The 19,539-nt window shown below is 47.8% G+C and overlaps 1 protein-coding gene across 1 annotated transcript; it reads right to left on the bottom strand.

Moving 5' to 3' along the window:
• Positions 1-12,785: 12,785 nt before the first annotated feature.
• Positions 12,786-16,909, bottom strand: LOC148161967 (putative NBPF family member NBPF5). The gene is made up of 4 exons (XM_088020493.1): positions 16,732-16,909; positions 14,723-14,819; positions 13,868-14,082; positions 12,786-12,841 (listed from the first exon to the last, which is right to left on the bottom strand). The coding sequence occupies exons 1-4, from the start codon at positions 16,907-16,909 to the stop codon at positions 12,786-12,788; spliced, it is 546 nt and encodes a 181-aa protein (XP_087876619.1).
• Between the last annotated feature and the right edge of the window lie 2,630 nt (positions 16,910-19,539).

The following is a 19,539-nucleotide window of genomic DNA, read 5'->3' as shown; positions in this document are numbered from 1 at the left end:
GTCCCAGCCTGGGGATGCTGGGATGGCAGGTTCCAAGCCAGCAAAGTCCCTGAGGTGAAAATACCCCCTTGACGCCACCGGGCCTTTGGATGGGCACATGAGTTCATGCCTATCATTCAGTTAGTAGTAACCTTGGTCCTACAGCCTAGGGAGAAGATCCTAGAGAGGCCTCAGGGCATGTGGAGAAGGAGTTGTCGGTTGTTTCCCCCTCAAGAAAACGAACAGGGAAACAAGTTCGACCTCCAGGCTTCAGGTACCACTAGAGAAGGGAGTTGCGAAGGGTACCTCTAGATGCTTTAGGTACCACTAGAGACGGGACCACGGACCAAGTTATGGGAACATTTCACAGCTCTGGAGCCTTTTGAGGTTTCTTATCTGCAATATCTGATTGCTTTCCCCCCACCCACACATCTGTATGCGATATATTCTATTGCCATTGGAGGAGGGGCTAAGAGCTCTGAGTAACGTAGCAGCGGTCTGAGTCCCTTTGGAAACTTCCAGGCCAGAAGTACTACAGGATCAGACTTGTGGGTCTTCAGGGAGGGCATACAGCACCCAGTCCTCGCATCACACACCCCTCAGTGAGGTGTGGACCGCACTCCGTAATCAAACCCGCTCAGATTGCTACTGTGAAGGGAGTCCGTGTTCTCAGAAAGGGGGCTAACCAGAGACGTGCCACAGCCTCTCGCCAGAGCAGGTCAGCCTCAGCGGGGCCTGGCGGCTCCCTGCCATGATTCCTGGTCCCTTGTGTGCATCTCATTCTCCCTAATCTTTTCATCTGTCACTACAAACGATTCCATGAGTCTGTGACTGTTTAGCCTCCCTGGCAACGCCCTGTATCTCCTCTCACCGTGCGTTCTCCCACCTCCTTCTATCTGCTCTTTCCTGCCAGCGCTAGCAACGCCCCCAAGTCCTGTCCTCCCAAACGCCCACCGTGCTGGGGAGCGCTCAGTCCCCTCTCTGCTGCACACACTCTCCACTCCTCACCCTGCCTCTGGGGTCGCTTGGTCCTCTGGTCCCTCTCTGTCCTCCAGAATCACTTCTCCCCACGCCACACCAGGTGCCTCCCCAGCTCCCACGGCTTCTGCCCCAAGCACGTCTCTCAGATGGGTAGGCCTTCCATCATTCCTCGAGGCACACTGTCACCAGTCATTGTTAAGCACAATTTAGGACATGTCATATGACTTTATGATACTTCCTACTGGGGGAAAGGCTAAATCATCTGCAATTAGCAAATCTGGTTGGAGAAGGAGTTGTCAAAACCAGGTTCCCCATTCTCAAATGATATCTTGAATGAAGGTCTAAGTGTGCTTAAAGTTATGACTCCTAATTTCCTCACGTTCTTTTATGGCTCTTTTCTCAACTACCAGGGTTCATTTAATCTACTCAAACAATGTGCTTTGCACATGCAGAAGAAAGGGAAAATATTTTATCAAACTCTGAAGGACCGTCCACTATTTTTAGTTTGGCTAGTGGGGAAAAGCCCTGGATGAAACCTAAGGTTGGCACTTCCATGAGATTGGCCTGTTTCTACAAGGGTTCTCCCTGTGCAGGCAGGATGGGCCTGAGTAGCCCTCCTGCGGCCCTGTTGCTGGAATCACAGCCTATGCACACTGATCACACGCTGCCGTCAGAACCCCTACCCTGGACGGGCCGTGTATAATATAGACGCTGCATTCACTCATCTCAGCCCATCCACGTGGCTGAAAGTTGCCCCCAAAGTCCAGGGTGAATGGAAGGCCGTATCATACACACCTGCCTTCTGAGACATGTGTCTGAACCTTTCTCATCCCACTACCCATGGGAACACACACTTGGCCGTCAGCATCTCTGAGGGAATGTGCAGCCTTACAAGGGTGACAGGCAGCCAAGTGAGGAGCCTCCATGGGACCCCTTCTGAAAACAGAAAAGCCTGGGGACCTCTCAGCCCTGATTGCTTTGGGATGGAGAGCCTCTTTGAGACCTTGATCTCGCAGAGGGGCTGGACGAGCCGCTGGCTCTGCTTACACCACAGAGTGACACACAGGGTAGGGGTTGGCAGATGCATGGCTGAGTCACAGGGGTCTTTGGGACAGTCTTGCAACATTTTTGTTTACATTCACAACTGTTTCAAATAATTTGGTACAAAAGCAGAGATGAAAGTGTGAGCTCCATCCCCACCTACTCCCTGACAGGACTGAGTTGAGATCAATGGACAGCCTGATCTGGTGAGTCTGATGTCCCACTACCCACTGGCCAGAAGTCTTGGGCAAGTGACGTGACCTTGCTGAGGCTCAGCAACCTCAGCTGTCACAGGAGATGCCACATGGACTCGAGAGTGTCCCTGTGAGGACCCGATGCTTCCAGAGAAATAGAGCTGCTGCTGAGTGGGCACGGGAAGGGTCATGGTAGAGCACAAGAGTAAATAACTCTGTGTTTCATTTCTGCTTCCTGAATTGCTGTAACCCCTAGGAAGCCTTGGCTTCCTTACCCCTCGGGGAGGGATAGGAAACAGGGGAGAAAGTGGACCTAGTGTGGAAAGGCTGTTACTGACCAAATAAGGTGAGGGACAAATCGTTTCACGGCCAATTTCACTATACAACATTGACAGGGCAAGGAACATCTTATACTCCTTGCTGCTCCTTCAAAGTGATTTGATGAGCAAAGAAAGACTCCTAACGATGCCAATGCTTCTCCCAGAAGGGAAGGCCAAAAAATACCCTGAATGGGAAGAAAGGGAAATTGGGTTTTAGCCTGCACTCCTGTGAGAGTGTGGCCCCAAAGGGGTCTGGCTCAGCAGGCAGCATTTTCTGAAGAATCTGGAGAGGGGAACAACTCTGCTTTGCTCCTGAATGAGGCCACGCCCACGTCAGGTGCACGGGCCTTTGATCATTGATAGGACATTATGCCACTGAGCAGACACTTGACTGAAAACATATCCACATGGGGGAAAAGTCACTGACGCTGCAGGAAGGGTAAAAAGCACGCCATCCGTGGAGGATGGAAAACCGGGGCTAGGGCTCTGGCTTCACTGAAACCATGGTGTACAGACAGGATTCGAGGCTGAGGATTTTCGATCTATATGCTCCAGAGGAACGTAGGCACCCCAGGAGCAAAAACTTTAAAATCAGCAACAAATGCTGATTTCCGATGCTACAAATATGGAGCTGACTGGAAACCTGTGTGGAGAGCCAGAGACTTTGCAGGAAGCACACAGGAAATATAACTGGCAACAGAATTTCATGGGTAGCACAGAATTCTTCTTGCAAGAAATAAAAAGAGGTCTGTGACCCAGATGTCTCCAGGTGAGATAGTGGTGGCTGAGTTTTTGCCCTTTTCCCTCCATTTCTCCTCTCCAACCTGACTTGGTACCAACAGCCTGCACTTGTGAGGGGGCCGGGTGACAGAGGGTAGTCTGAGACAGAAGGAAAGGAAATTTGTCTGATTCAAAACACACTTTTTTTTTTTTTGAAGTAGGCTCCACAACCAGTGTGGAGCTTAACCTGGGGCTTGAACTCACAACCCTGAGATGAAGATCTGAGTGGACATCAAGAGCTGGATGCATAACCAACTGAAACACCCAGGTGTCCCAGTGTTTTCAAAATTAACTCCAAGGGCAAAGTTCAAACCAGTTTGAGTCTACAGGGCCTGTTGCCACGGGTGCATGTCTCAGCCTATTTAGGTTGTTGGATACAGAGAAGACAGGCTTCCTTGGAGCCCCCGCCCCAGGAACCTTGTGCCCCTCACGTGGGAGTACTTACCATCTACATCCAGACCCAAGAAAGTTTCCAGAGTATCAAATATGGATGAGGCACTTGTATACGGCCTCCAGGTGTCTGGCAGGTCATGGCCAACTGAAGAAGTCAAACAACATTCGTCCAGTGAGTCCTGTGGGACTTCATTCTCTTCTGCTACTGGCAGCTCCCTGGGGAACCTGGTGTTACAGGGAGGACAGGAGATGCAACGAGAAGGTTGAGTCAACACGGAGTCCCAGCTGGTTTTGGTGGCAGGGAGGAGGGACTGGTCACAGGAAACCAATGGGAAGTCCCCATCAAGGGAGATGAACCATTCTGCCTCTATCTGGGGCCAGAGTGTGGCTGCACTGGGGAGAGATCACGGAGGCGGGGAGGGAGCGAGAGCAGGAGGTGCTCAGAGCATGGACAGAATGGGAGCTTAAGGGAAGGAGCCTGAACCAGCCCTGTGCACAACAGTCACAACACATAGCACACTCAGAAAACAATAAAACCGGCATCAACACTTTTGCATACATTTTGTTGAAATTTACAGAAATCACCAAGACAACCCCAGATTGGCAGCATTGTAGATTCCTAGAAAGCTCGTATGTCCAAGGCCTACTTGTCTAAATACTGAGACATGAATTTTCGTTTTCCTAAACACTTCCCTTGCCATGAATTCCTGCCATCATCATAATGCGAAACCAGCAGCGACAGATGGGCATTTTGGATGGATCCAATACAAAGTGTCCCTGTGACTGCTTAGGATACCTGCATCAATGGACAAGAGGTTCCTGCTTTTGGGGGGGGATTAAGAAAGGGGCCTCTAGAAGTACCACAGTGAAACAGAGAACACTGCTAACGGAAGATTTTGTGGGTGGCTGAATGGGTAAAATAGGTACGTTTAGCACTTTCTAGATTTGCCTAGATCTGAGATCACGAGATGTCACCATTGAATTAAAGCCCATGATTCTTCAGAGTTACCTGGGGCATATCCGGTCTTGGTCTTCCTCCAAAAGATCATTATGATTTTCTACAAACAAATACAGACCGGTCCAGTCACATAAACAGAACATTTGTACGTTAAAATTAAGTATCCAATACAACTAGTGCATGGGCATAATTACCCTTAGTGGGGCAGCAGGATACTCTGAGAGAAATCCTCCTGGAGGCCTCAGGTAGTACCTTGGGATTGTGCCTTGGTTTTCTTTCCTATACCATTGGGCATGAGCTCCCTAATGTGATAGGGCCACATCTCAAGTGTCTGTGTACAGAGTGAAACATCTGTTTTACCACAGATTCTGGGGAACAGCTTACATGCATTCTAAAACCTTACTGGAACAACCTCTCATTCCCTTATAGTATAGTATGAGATGCTCTAGGTGTGAGGGTTTAAGGGAATTTAGACACAAAGACCAGGCTGATGGATGGAATCTGCAAACCCTCACAGCAAAAGGAATCTATTGTGTACAGTCCTTTGTGCTACACAGACATATGAGCCATGCATGGGGAGGGGCGATGCCCAGGCTCAGCTTTGCTTCGAGGAAAACATACAAGGAGGCTGATGGTAGAAGCGTTGACGTGCAATACTCCGACGATGACTCAGTGTAGACAGACAACACAGAGGATACAGACACTGGGGATCGGTGCAGTGAAAGCAGGGAAATGACAAATCCAAAGATACAGGTAAGGCTGACAACATCTTTGGACAGGCACAAAAATTCAAGGGATGTTTTTCGGGTCTACAAAGGAGAGCAGTGCAGATGAGGAGAGGCATTTAAAGGAAATCAGGAACAAAGACAGACACCTCTGCATATGCAGCTCAACTGAGAGTGAGTTCGTCACATCTGCCTTGACTCCAATGTCCTAACTTCTGTCAGGAGCCGTAAGCATGGCCGGAGATGCGGAACAAACGGTAGGTCCCTGACTCACCTGATGTCTATGGTGAAAAGTCTATCCTTGGGCCTGACTCAGATCCCTATGTCTAGCGGGCTTCTACACAGCGATGACACATCTCAGCGGAACCAGAGGTTGGATACCAAAAATAGCGGGGCAACTTGGGAGGCCAGTTGGAGCTTTATCACATGGACAGTGGAGGACTCACGAGCGGCTTCCAGAGGAGAACAGATGTCCAGATCTTGGAAAGAGTGAATGTCAGCCCTCCTAGAATTCCCGTGGGGGTCAGACAGGCCAGGAAATGCTGAGGAAATCATACAGCATTCATCCATTGAGTCCCATGGGTTGTCCTGCACTTCCACCACTGGCAGCTCCCTGCTGAACCTGGTAGGGTGGGGAGATCTGAATATTAAGACAAGAAAGGTGGACCTCCCACCATCCTAACCGTTTTGATGGGCAGCTGGGAATTACACTCATAAAAAAGGGGCACACCAATTTTTGACAGCAACAACTCTGCTCCTGTTTCAGGCGGCAGTGTGGTGCTGTGGGGGCAGTAGATATAGAGAACGGAAGGTGCTCAGGGCAGTGGCCACAGAACTAAGCTTCTGAGCAACAACCTGAACTAGTGTGGAAGTCATGACTCACAGCCTGCATGGATAATCCTAAAGGTGACTTCAACACATTTACGTAAATGTTGTCGATACTACCTTCACTGACCAAGTGAACGCGGGTGTTAAAAGGCATCTTCAAAATGGAGACATCTTGTGTCTTCAGTGTCTCTTTCTCTAACTACTGTGACAGGAGGTGTTCTTTTCCTATAATATATCCTCAATGTGGTAACACCAAAGAGTTAGAGGCAGATATGCCTCTCACTCTGGTTTTACCAAAGAGAGAAGAGGGGAATGCGGAGAATCCCTGTGAAGGATTAGTTCACAAAGTTCAACTGACTGCAGGTTATTGAAATGGAGGGGTCAATAAAAGGAACGTAACCGTGTTACACGGTGAAGACATACATCAAAGTTAAAAGAGATACTTTGTAATTGAAGAATGGATGCAATAGATATGTTCGGCCATTTCTATTTTTTCCTCGAGATGCAATCCTTCAGTTTAACCACTGAAATAACAACCCATGATTCATCAGAGTTACCTGGGGCATGCCTGGTCCTGGTCTTCTTCCTCCTCATGGTGGAATTGATTTTCTGTAATTATATAGAGACAGGGCTGGTCATGAATGAGATCCTTCTCGGTACGTTAATAATCCAGGGTCTCATGTTACCCACACACTCAGATACGTTCAATGTGAGAACAGGTTCAGTCAGAAGAATATGTCAGGGTGCCTCCGATATTGTCATGTGATAACTGGCTTGATTTCCGGCCTGAGCCATTTGGAAAAATTTATTCTATCTAGGAGATTAACATCACAGTCTCCCCTGTCGTCTGTGCAAGCACTTGAACTTCTCTCTTTGACACAGATTCTGGGGAGCCAGCCTCCCTGCATTCTAAAAGGATCGCTGCAGCATTCACCCTTCTCTCGTCAGATAGCCTGGTTGTTGAAGGCTCCGTGGAATTTGTACACTGAGACTGAACAGATGGAATGCAACTACAGACACTGAAATTCAAGTGAGTCTTTGGTGCTACTCAGAACATTGGCCTGATTCATGTGGTGGGAGAATGCCAAGGCACAGCTCTGCTTCTGGAAACACACAATCAAGCTATCAGTAGAGACACTTAGGGTGGGTTTTCAGACAACTGTTTAGGAAGACAAGCCAACCTAAAGGAGACAGAGAATGGGGCTAAGAATAGCAAAACCAGTTAACCCTGGACAAGAATGCCAAGTGACTGCGGCAGGCACAGATTCTTAACGGACCCACCTCCGAGATGAAACATAGAGCTTATTAGAGGTGAAAAGAGACATTTCATCCAAATTAGGTCTGACAGACAGGTTTTATGGTCGTGTTGCTGAGGTGAGTTGAGCTTGTCGTGCCTGCCTTGGCCCAACAACGAAGTGACAGAGAATTCAAGGTAACATGGGCATGCCCTGGGACTAAGAAGAGAGCAAATGTGCCTCGCCCACCTGATGTCTGTGCTTAAAACTCAATCCTAGAGCCCAGTGCAGATCAGTTTGTCTCTACAGGGCCTGCCCACAGGGATGACCTCTCTCGGCACAGCAGAGGTCTGGGGTACAAAGAACAGGAGATCTTTGTGGGTGTCCAGGTGGAGCTTGATCACCTGGACAATGGAGTACTCACTGGTCACTTCCAGAGAGGAACAGACTTCCAGTTCCTCGGGTAGGAAGATGTTGGTGCTCCTGTAAGGCCAGTAGGAGTCAGACAGGTCGGGAAGAACTGAGTATGTCAAGTAGTGTTCATCCTGAGAGTCCCTTGAGACGTCCTGCTGTACCACCTCTACCAGCTGTTTGCTGAGCCTGCAGGGTAGGGACAAGTGAAGATTAACCTAAGAGGGATCTGAAGTCATAAGTATTGTCAGGCTTTGATGCAAGGCGGAAGGGAGTGGTCAAGAAAGCAAAGAGGGGAAGGACCCATTAAGAAGAGAAACGATTCTTGTTTTCGTGGGACACGTTGTGTTTCACACAGGGGCAGCTGTTCGAAAGGAAAATAAGTGCTCGTGCATGGGCCAAATAGCAAGCTTCTGGCGAAAGAGACTGAATTATCTCTGTGCCGTCCACTTATGACTCATACCACACGAGTCCCACAATGGTGGCCTTTCCCCTTCCATGCAAATGGCATTGAGTTCTGCATGTAGTGGCCAAGCACGGGCAGCTCTGGGGGCAGTGGAGTGTCACAGAAATCTCATGCCACGAAGCCCTCTTTCTCTCAACCTTGTGGCATCATAGAACATGTTTGTCTACTTGCTATGATATTTTAATGTTATGAACACATGTCAAAAAGCGAAATCTAAAGACAGAGAGCAGATGTGCATGGCTCTCTAAAGCACACAAGAATGAGCAAGCACCGTGGTCCCTGTGACATATTCGTTCACCCGGGTCAGCGGACTGTGGCTTACTCAACTCGAGAAGTCATTAAGAAATGGGAAGCAATCCCAGTACAACGGTGAAGACAGAGAACATTGTGAAACTGGTAATTTGTCCTTGACCGCATGGATAATACCGTGCTCGTCAGCACTTTCTGCTTCTCCCCGGGTGCCACTTTTGAATCCCCAGACCCCGAGTGTCCAGAGTTACCTGGGGGCAGCCGGCTCTTGTCTTCCCAGACCCTCCTGATCAGTTCGGTCTTCTGCAAATAATGAAGAGAAAGAATTACGTTAAGCACATTCGCCTTCACAGATGCCCACTCCTATATCCTGCATAGCACAGGACAGACATATAAGCACAGCAATACCAGGCAACTGTGAGTGTAAACATCCAGGAGCGCTTAGGTAAGGCCTCGCAGGCAAAAATTGGGATGGTACTCTTGAGTTATTAAACCAATATCCCTGATAAAACAAGCCATCCTCATAGCATCCTAAATCTTGAGTCTAGGCAAAGAAACCGATTCTGTTTCTCAGAGATCCTAGGGGAACTCCCTGGCTGCTTCCTAGACATTTGCTGCAATATTGAGGCTTTTTCCATCTGAAATTCCAACAGGTGAATGGTTTAGAGGAATCAGCCATGCAGATTAAACCAATGAATGGATTCTACACGCCATCAAATCAGAACAATCTTGAAAGCTACAAAGAAACAGGGGCCATTCATGGGGTAGGGAAGTTTCAGGACCCTGCATTGCTCCAGAGAAACATACACTGTCCCATAGCAGTGGTCCAGTTCGGGTTCTCAGCTGACTTGAGATGAGATAAGACAAATGAAGACACAGACGAAGTGAAGAGCGTGAACCAGGGGAGTGCTATCTCCAGAGATACAGAAAAGGCTGCCAACAGCCTTGGCAGGCATCCAAATTCAGGGGCATGTTTCAAGAATGGAAATTAGAGCCTTGCAAGAGAGGACACGAGCTGAATTCATAATTAGGAGGTCTGGCAGTGACCTCGTGGGCCTGGGCTGGAGAGGTGTATGAGTCTGGCAGGGTGTGAGGAACAAGGAATATGGACACCACCTGGGGGACCACGTGGAGTTATAGCCCCTTTGGAATGGGAGCATTCATAGGCCATATCCAGAGTAGACCCAATTTCAGGTTCATCAAACAGGAATTTGCCATCACGGTAAGACTGGCCGCTGTCACGCCTTTCTTGCTCAGTTGAAGGAGCGAAAACACATTCATCCACTGTGTCCTGTAGGAATTCCTTCTTTTCAACATCCTGGGGCTCCATGCTATGCCGGGGGAGACAACAATGATAGAAGATCAAACCAGGAGGATCAGACACCATGGCTTCCTAGCTGGTGTTGATGGGTGTGATAGCGAGTGGTCCCAGAAAGCAATGGGGCTGTCCCCTTGGAGGGAAAAACTATCCCCCTATATAAGGAGCAGAGTGTGGCCTCCGATATGAGGAGCAGTGGGAGACAGAACAGGAGATATTCTGTGCACTGGCCTCACAACCAGGTGACGGAGGAGGAGACTAAAACATCCCTGTCATACTCATGTCATAATTATGACTCCCAACACACAGAGGTTATCAAAACAAGTGGCTTCAACCCTTCTGCATACGTTGCATTGACTTGTACATGCAGTGTCCAAGGGACTAAATATCCTGAGGCCTTACTGCCTCTCAGACATTCTGACTCCAAGGAATATTTTCTCAATATTCTGATGGGACATGCATTTATTCTTCAACTTCCTCTCTTGCTATCCAAACTCCTCCAACATGATGATGTCAAACAGACACAAAGTTAATACGCATCTCACTTTGGTTTTAACCACACAGGAGACAACAGCTGATTACCGGAATCCCTGGCTTTGGTCAATTCATGTGTGTCCACTCTCTGTAGGTTATTCAACATGAAAGGGAGTAAGAAAGTGACACCTACACAACTACCACATGAAAATAGATGACATGGTTAAAGGCCATATTCTGCTATTGACTGAATGGATGGAATACTTCTAGGCAGCACTTTCTCTCTATCCCCGATGTGAGGTCTCCAGAGGTCACCAGGAAAATTCGTAGTCCACAGTCTTCACACTTACCTGGGGCACATTGGCTGTTGTCCATTTCTTTCCCTTCTATCATCTTGACTTTCTGAAAATCAGTTCCAAGACAGCAGGTGACACTAAGGAAATCATACTTCCCATATTACCAACACAGTGACCACCCACACTGCAAGGACATTAAGATTCTCAGGGCAAGACCCTAGTGCTCTGGCAGGGATATTCCAGGATGGCCAAGGTTAAGTCTTACGAGCAGTGCACAGGACTGCTCCCTAACCTGCTGCAGAAATTCACTTTCTTCTCCCCCACAAATTATCCCAATATCCTCCTCTGATGGGAGTCTGTAAAAAGAGTTCCGAATATATTTTCCCCAGAGGTCCTGCGGAGGAGTCCAAGCACTTTCTTGAAGTGTTGCTGCAAAATGGGGTTATTCCATGACATACCATGGCTCTTGATGCTTCCCAGGAATTTATTCTTGAAACTAGACTAATGAATCAACTGTAGAAAACCTCAAATCAAAAAGAATCTTTGGTGTTCTACCGACACAAAAGCCATTTGGTCTGAGTGATGCCAGAGCCCAGCTTGGCTTCATAGGAACATCCAGGCAAGGTAATGACACAGTTGTTTTCAGATGACCACTTGGCTAAGTTGAACCCACATAGAGAAGATTGTGCCTGGGCCTGAGAGCAGTGAAACCAGGGAAAGCACCTTTCCTTGATATGCAGGTATGTGAGCCAAAAACATTGGACAGGTCTAGGCCCTCGAGAGATATTGATCCTAAAAAGAAAGTGTCATTGCATGGAACAAAAGACAGTTGATCCACGTAGGGTATCTGACAAGACTTTGTGGATGTCCTACTGAGGTGGGTAGAGCTTGTCACCCATGACATAGGTTCAATGGCCTGACACGGGGGCCAGGTTGACAGAGGCATGGCCGCTGCCTAGGATGGTTGAAGGCTCCCTGACCCACCTGATGTCTGTGTCTCCACATCCATTATGTCCTGATTTAAAGCAAAGTGTGTCTGTAACGCCCGTGTATAGAGATGACCTTCCTCAGTGTAGACAAGGTGTGCAGAACAAACAACATGGACACTACCTGGGGGACCACGTGACGTTTCATCCCCTTGGGTGTGGGAGCATTCACAGGCGAAATCCAGAGCAGAGCCGAATTCCTGTTCATCTAATGGGAATTCGCCAGCACTGTAGGACTGGTCGTTGTCACACTCTTCTTGCAGAGTTGAAGGAGTCAAAACAAACTCATCCACTGTGTCCTGTAGGGCTTCCTTCTTTTCAACTTGCTGCTGCTCCATGCTGTGCCGGGTAGGACAGGAATGACAAGAGATCAAACCAGGAGGATCAGACACTGTGGCTTCCTAGCTGGTTGGATGGGAGTTATATGGAGTGGTCACAAGAGGCACAGGGCACCGGCTGGAGAGGGAACAAGCACACCAACCTATAAGAGGCAGAGTGTGGCTGCCCGGGGCTGGGAGAGCAGGAGCTGATCCTCAGAGCACTGGCCACAGAAGCACTGACTAGGAATGAGACTCCACCCTCCCAGCAGGATGCGGTCACAACAAGAAGCACAGTGGAGACCAGACCAGGGGCAACCACCACGGGCCTGAGTCAGGATGATTTTTACATAGATTGGTCAATTACTTACAGCTCTGGAGTACCTGCAGACTGCAGAAATGTGTGCCTTCTAGGCACTTTGTCATTAATAGTGTCACATGACACCCCAAGTTTTTGGAGTTTGGTTAGGTACTTCTCTTGGTTTTAATTTTGCTAGTTGTCTGTTTACCAATTCCTTGGTGAGTTACCTTCCTACCAAGGACCTTAGAGAACTGTGTAGGAAGTAGATATGCATCTCCTCCCGGTGTCCATTTACAGGAAAGAATGGGTATTTTTGTCCCCACGGGGAATCCTAAGGCTGGTGAATTCATCTCGGTCTTACAACACCACAGAGACAACAGGCAACCAAGCCAAAACGGCCATCCTTTGGGGACCATCTGCAGTTTTGCTTAACCTTGCATCTGACATCTGTCACTCTCTTGACCTCACTTACTTTACTTTCTGAGACCCTGTCCATTTTGACCCACACATTATTGGTTCCAGAATTTTCATTGTCACCTGGGAGTGAGGGTTCCTTGTTCTTCTTCATCCTCCTCATCCTCATAATTTTCTGCAAATAAATTCAGAAATGTCCCATCAGCTATTTCCCACATCACCACTATAAACACAGCGGCTTCTATGTCCCTGGAGACCTAAGGGTCTATGAATGACTAGGTATTCTACTGAGTTTAGGGCACTGTCTTTAAGAACTGCTGTGGCATGGATTTCTGATGCGTCAGGCAGTGTGTCTCTGATTCTGAGGATCAGCATCACTGAACCTGGGCAACACGTTCTACCGGCTCTTGTTGTCCATATCAGGGAATGCTTGTCAGCTTCATTTCTGCACCGTGTCTTGCAGAGTGCCACAGGTCCCACCATAGCCACAGACTCTCTGTGGGTTCACAGCTCTCACATAGAGCCGCCTCCTTGCCCTCACGACAGGACAACCACCCTGTCCCACATCCCTCCACCGGGGACTTCAAGGGCCCCCACGTGGGCTTCAGTGTTATCAAGGGGACATCCGTCTACGAAAAGCGGTCCCGTCTAAACAGCACTCCCACCTCCAAGTCCTACTGCATCAAGGACCTCATCCAACTCCACACAGTCAGGAGCATTATTTTTTCCTGACATGCATTCATGAATTTTCCCTATCTGATCACTACAGTATCAACAGGTTATTTGATATACTTTCCAGATGAGGAGACAGATATGGAGAAAGTAAAACTCACTTTCTCACCCACAATTAATACAGACCACGCTGACTCTGGGAACCTCCCACTTAGTGCAGGGATCCTTGCACACTAACAAGCATCCTCCTGTCACATTTTGCTCTCTGGCTCAAAGACTGGTGGAGGCTGCCTCCCGCTCCAAAGGCTGCATTCCCTCAGGGAGGAAGCAGACACGTGGAGCACTATTACCTCCACACTGTGCATTTCTGCTCTCTGTTACCACCTTCCACTCCTGGTTCTCTCATGGCCCCACTTGCTATAGGGAATCCAGGAGGGCTGCTGCACACGGCGTGAGGCCAGGCGGGGAGTCTCTTGTGAGCCCAGGGCCTTGGCGCAGCTCCGGGCATCAGGGCCGGTGGCCGCCTTACCTGGGCTGAGCTTTCGGGCAAGGCACTTGGCCAGCCTGCGCCCCTCAGCCAGTTGCTCTTGGAAGCCCTGCCCTTGGGAATGCTCAGGGTCATCATGGGTGAGGAGGTCCTCGAGGAGGTTATTGAGCAGTTGGGAAACGTCTTTCCCTTTCCGTAACTTCTGATACAAACGGGTCAGCTCTTTAGCCTGGTCTTTAATGAGGGTATGACATAGCCTAAGGCAGGGCAGAGAGAAAATTTTAAAATGCAAAGAGTTGAACAACAGACAATAAGATCTTTCGTGATGATTTCTGGCAGAATTTCCCCAAAGGAGCCGTGAACCCTGCACATCCCTTACACCTTTTCCTTCTGTAAACAGAGCCAGGGGTTCTCCTAAGCACACGCCAGAGAGATGTCCCTTCAGCTGCTAACTTCGGGGACACCCGTTTCCCTGGAAAACTACACACAGCGCGGCGTGCAGTGAAAGGACACAGCGCCAGACGCAGAAGCATGTCCAGTAGAGCTGGTGTGAACTGGTGAGCTCAGGAGAATGGCAGGCTCAAGCTGTGGTCAGCCAGGTCATGACTCTGTGAAAGGTAAGTGAGGTGGTGATCTCGCAACACTGTGAATGTGCTAAAAGCCACGAATTGTTCCCTTGAACTTGGGGACTTTGATATTTTTTTCCAGAGAGAGAGCGAGACTTTGAGTCATTGGAGTCCATCATTTACCAATCACTGTTGTCTTAGTTGTTTTAGAAATATTTGGGTCACGTGCCTGCCATGACGTTTCTGCCCTTTCCTGGCCCAGACTTGTTGCTGCCCCAAGTCAAAGATGCCCACAGCGTCCCTGCAGCCTCCCACATGGAGCCTTCCTTACCTGAGCTTCTCAGCCACCGTGTCTGCCTGCTTCCCCTTCTCAAACTGCACCTTCTCTCCCAGCACGGATTCGATGAGGTCGGTGGACTCTTCACACTCTGAGAAACAGAGACGCCTGCCTCAGGGGAAAGCTGGACATGCTGCTGTGCTCGCTGCCTTCAAGGGACGAGGCAGGGTCCATCCTAGGACAACTGGAACCCCGGCCACCTGGCTCTGCGCTGGGAGCTCCACATCACATTCTTCAGCCTCCCAACTACAGGGCAGTCGATTACTCCCTGTTTCAGAGCCCAGGAAAGAACAGCCCCAAGGCACAGAGAGGAACTGGACATGGTGATGAACTGGTATTTGGTAGAGTCAGAATTTGGGTTCCCCTGATCATGGTCACTCTAGCAAGCCTTGGAGACTCCTAAGTGAAACACTAAGCAGGGACATGACATAAGGCCCCCAGGGCTACTGGACTGATGGGTCCCCTGAGCTGGGATTTCTATACTGAGCAAGTATCTCAAAGGTAAAAATTCATCCGGTTACACTTGTGGAAACCACAATGCATAAAACCAGAAGCACCGGAGAGGAATATGGCCCAATCCTAATACAGTTTGTGTTATGAGAAGCAGTAGAATGATGAACAGAGTTACACAGTTCCAGGTTCTGCTCTTAGAGCGTTACAAGAAATTACTCAGTATTCATTCTGACTCAGAGAAGTAGGTCCCACAACACTAACAGGTTAACAAGGAGGAAACTGAGGCACAGGACGTTGGGCACCATGGATTTAGCCCAGGCTGACTGACCTACAACCCATGCTTTTCTCCCCTGTGCTGTGTTACCGCCACCCCACGCCCTCAGGTGATATCTGTTTGCATCATCTTCACAACTGGTTTCCCACACTTATGTGATGATTTTCAGGAAAGTTGTAAACAAAACTGCTTGTCCTTCCCTGAAAGTTCATCATCTCTTCCCTTTCGTAAAAAGCATGCCTCAGTTTTTTTTTTCTCTGCGTCATTCGTTTTTAATTACACCTCCCCTTGTTCTATTGAAAGCAAATTGTGAGAAAATGACAAAAATGCGGGCTGAGAGTTGTCAGGATTCCTTCCTATCGCTCGGCTGTGCACGTGCCCCGTTCTCATGACTCCTTCTGCCAGCGCAGGCCCCTCCTAATGAACAGGCAGCTGAGCTCCCCATTTCAGGCTGACTGTGGGGGAAGGCCTGCCCCACACCCTGGCTTGGCTGGTTCCCGGGGCTGTGGTCTCCCCCACTCACCCTCCTTCTCACTAGGCCACATGTCTCCTGGCCCAGGCCTGGACCTGCTGGCCATCCTGCACGTCTGAAGGTCCCCAGCTCAGGGAGAGACCATGATGTTCCCTGAAACACCCTCACCCTTGCCAGTGGGTATCAAATGGCCTCCGTGGACTCAGGAAGCAGAGGCTCTGCACCGGTTCCCTCTCACAAGGGAAGTCACTGTGTGGATGGCGTCACTCACAGATACCACAGTTTTAGGGGGAAAGGAGACCTTCTTTCCACTTTCCACTTACCACTTCCATCTCCTTGAAAGCAGGTAGTGTCACCTGCTACCCTCCCTCTCGCCCCCGGGTGTGCCATCAGGATGTTTCCCTAGTGTAACTAACTTGGTGCTTTACCAATGGGACCTCAGAGAAGCGGGACCTGAGAGAGTTCCTTAGTCCCTGACACTTAGGCCTGCAGGCATGCAGGATCTGATACAGCACAGAGACCATCCTGAGAGGACCAGGCGTTTCTGTGTCCGCACCAGGAAGCAGGAACTGGGATGTTAACTCTAACCCCACCTGACATGTCACTGTTAACCTCTTTGTCTTCAGTTTTCCCATCCTCAGCAAACTGAGGATAAAATACCCACTTCTACATTTCCCGGATTGTGGTCAGAATGAAATTTATGTGACATTGGAAGAGAGAAGACAGCATCTGGAGAGGTTTTTAGTTTCTCAGAAGGAATACAGACAGATATGTCTTTGGTGGCCATGATCTTGTAGGACTTACTGTATTTCTGCAGCTGGTTGGCCAGGGAGTAGGCAGTACATTCGGATATAAGGAATTTCTCCTTGAGGTCTCGGAAGTCCTGCTTGCTTTTTTCCAGCTGGGATTGAAGCTCCTGGTTGATTTCCAGGAGGCTGATTTCTGCCCCTGGATCAGACAGAGGGCCAAGAGGTGCTGCCATGGTGACGTGTGGCCGAGGAGGTAGAGCTGGGGACTGAGGAGAAGAAACCCAAACACAGGATGGTTAAAAACCAGTGAAATCAAGTAGGTTTCATCAGGACTGAGGGGTGAGGATACAGGAAGTCTTTACTTACTGTTGGGAACAATTTGAACAACACCCCACAGCACCTGAGATTCAGGAACCACAAAACCAAGGTTCAAGATGCCACAGCTGAGAGCTGAAGGCACTGCCCCTAGCTCACACTCCAAACGGAATGACAGAGGGAGCACTCAGAATGCCAGGTAACGGTCTGCACTTGAAATAACAGAGTTGGAACGTCCGAGATGACATGGAACCTGGGGAGCTGCTGCCTTCCAGTTGCCAAGGCCGTGCTGATACACAAGACTGCCCGGTCCCCCCGAAGGTCCCCACTGATGGGAACCACCCCTCACTGGCCACTCTCAGTTGCTGTCTACCCTTGTGCTGATACCACAGTTCCCATCTCTTTCTAAAAAATTATCTCAGCATAGTTCTGATTGTTCATTCTTGTGTGTGTATAAATCACCAAGGCAGAAATAGTTTCCCAAGTAGTTTACTGTTTTGTTCATCTTCATTTATTTGAGAGAGAGAATGGGGGGTGGGTAGAGGGAGAGAGTGGGACAAGGCGCTCAATCTGACCATCCGTGAGATCATGACCCTAGCCTAAACCAAGAGTCAGATGCTCAACCAACTGAACTGCTCAGGCACCCCTCCCAACGGGTTTTCTTAGGGCTGTCATGAACTCATCCCACTTGCCTTTAAGGGCAAACAGATCTTAAGGCTTTTATAATAAGGGATAGATTCCAATGTCTTAGACTGTCATGATGTTCTTCCCTGTGTCTTTTAGTGTTTTATTTTTTCCTCTGTGCGTTAAAAACACAAGAGAAGCATGCTAGCACTTTCGTTATCTTTGTTTCCTTTGTATTTGACAAGCTTTTAAATTTATTTGGATCTTCCTCCATTTACAATATGTAGTAAAGGAAACTTTCTTTACAGCAAAACACACACACACACACACACACACACACACCCCAAAACACAGGGGAAAAACCAAAGTTAATTTATGCAATTGATTATGAAACTGTTTTCTATTCTAACTCTCTCAGTATTCTTCTTCCTGCATCTATGTGTTATGTAGTCTTCTTTTCCCCTTATGTTCACATATATTTTCAATTTTCTTAGCTATATACCTAGGAGTGGAATTGCTAGATCATATGTAACCCTATATTTAACTTTTTCAGAAACTACCAAACTCTTTTTCAAAGGAAAGCAACTACACCATTTGACATTCCCACCAGGAAGGTGTAAGAATTCCATTTCTCTACAATCTTCCCAACGCATACATTATCTTTTTTTTTTTTTTTAAGTCATACTAGTGGGGGGAAGAGGGATCACACTGTGCTTTAGATTTGTATTTTCCTAATGACTAATGTTATTGAGCACCTTTTCAAGTATTTGTTGTTAGATTGGTCTTATCCTTTAGAGAGAGTCGACTCAAACTCTTCTTCCCATTTTTTTAATTGGCTGTCTTTTACTGCTTAGTTGTATCGTTTTTTTTTTAATTTATTCTAGATAGCAGACCTCCATCAGATATACAATTTGCAAATTTCTCCCATTCCATGCATTGTCTTTTCACTTCCTTGATAGTGTCCTCTGAAACAAAAAGCTTGTAATTTTGATGAAATCCAGCTTATCTATTTATTCTTGGAGTTGCTTGTCCATTAAAGAAACTGGCTTCTAGCCCCAAATCGTGAAGATTTCTAACTACATATTCCTTAAAACATGGCTTTTGAATGAGAACTTTCCTGGGTTGTAGTGGGGGTGGACATTATTTAATAATGGCTCTGTGTGTTGATTGATATTTCTCTCAATTGATATTCATGTGCCTGTTTTCTCTCCTATGGAGCATGCCATGACCTATACCAGAGATTTTGGAAATGATATCTATCAATATTCCAGCTTTGATTCAGGGGAGAGTCCTGCTTATAGAGTTGAGCTGGTCTGAACCTCACCCACAGTTTCACAAATTGCTCAGGGCTTTTAGAGGTAAGTAGTTGATTATCTTTCTGAGGAACACTTGTCCAGGAGTCCAGATCTTTCTAGGTCTAGAATGGACTTTCTCAGACCCCTCCAGACCAAGAAGATTGCAGGAGTTGGACCTAGTCAAGACTTTCATCTCCGGTCTTAATGGAAAGTAGACATGCTTCAGGGTATTGGGAAAGTTGTTCAATACAAATTCGTTCCTCTCCAATTTTCTATTATATATATGATTTCTCTCTAGAAAAGGTGAAATTTTAGAACAACTTGTCTATTCCTTGCCAATTGTCTGTCTGTGCTTTTAAAGATGTATAAAGGAGAATTCAAGGTCAATACATTCTTAGCAAAAAGTACAGTTCATGTAAACTTCCGGGTGATCGTAAAGAATCCAATGAACTATCTTATTATTAAGATGCTATCATTTTCCTGATGAGAAAAGAAAAAAAAAAAAAAACAAGAACTCAAGAAGATTACAAACCTCCCCAAGGCCACATATCTAGTGAAGAGAGGAGGGTGCATTAGAAACCATTTCTGGGGGCACCATCCAACTCTTGATCTCAGTTCAGGTCTTCATC

Source organism: Eumetopias jubatus, unplaced genomic scaffold, assembly GCF_037043125.1.
Source record: "Eumetopias jubatus isolate StellerSeaLion01/CBP00866 unplaced genomic scaffold, mEumJub1_p1.0 scaffold_32, whole genome shotgun sequence".
Classification (NCBI taxonomy): Eukaryota; Metazoa; Chordata; class Mammalia; order Carnivora; family Otariidae; genus Eumetopias; species Eumetopias jubatus.
The sequence above is the reverse complement of the archived record's forward strand: the minus strand, read 5'-3'. Positions and strand labels throughout refer to the sequence as shown.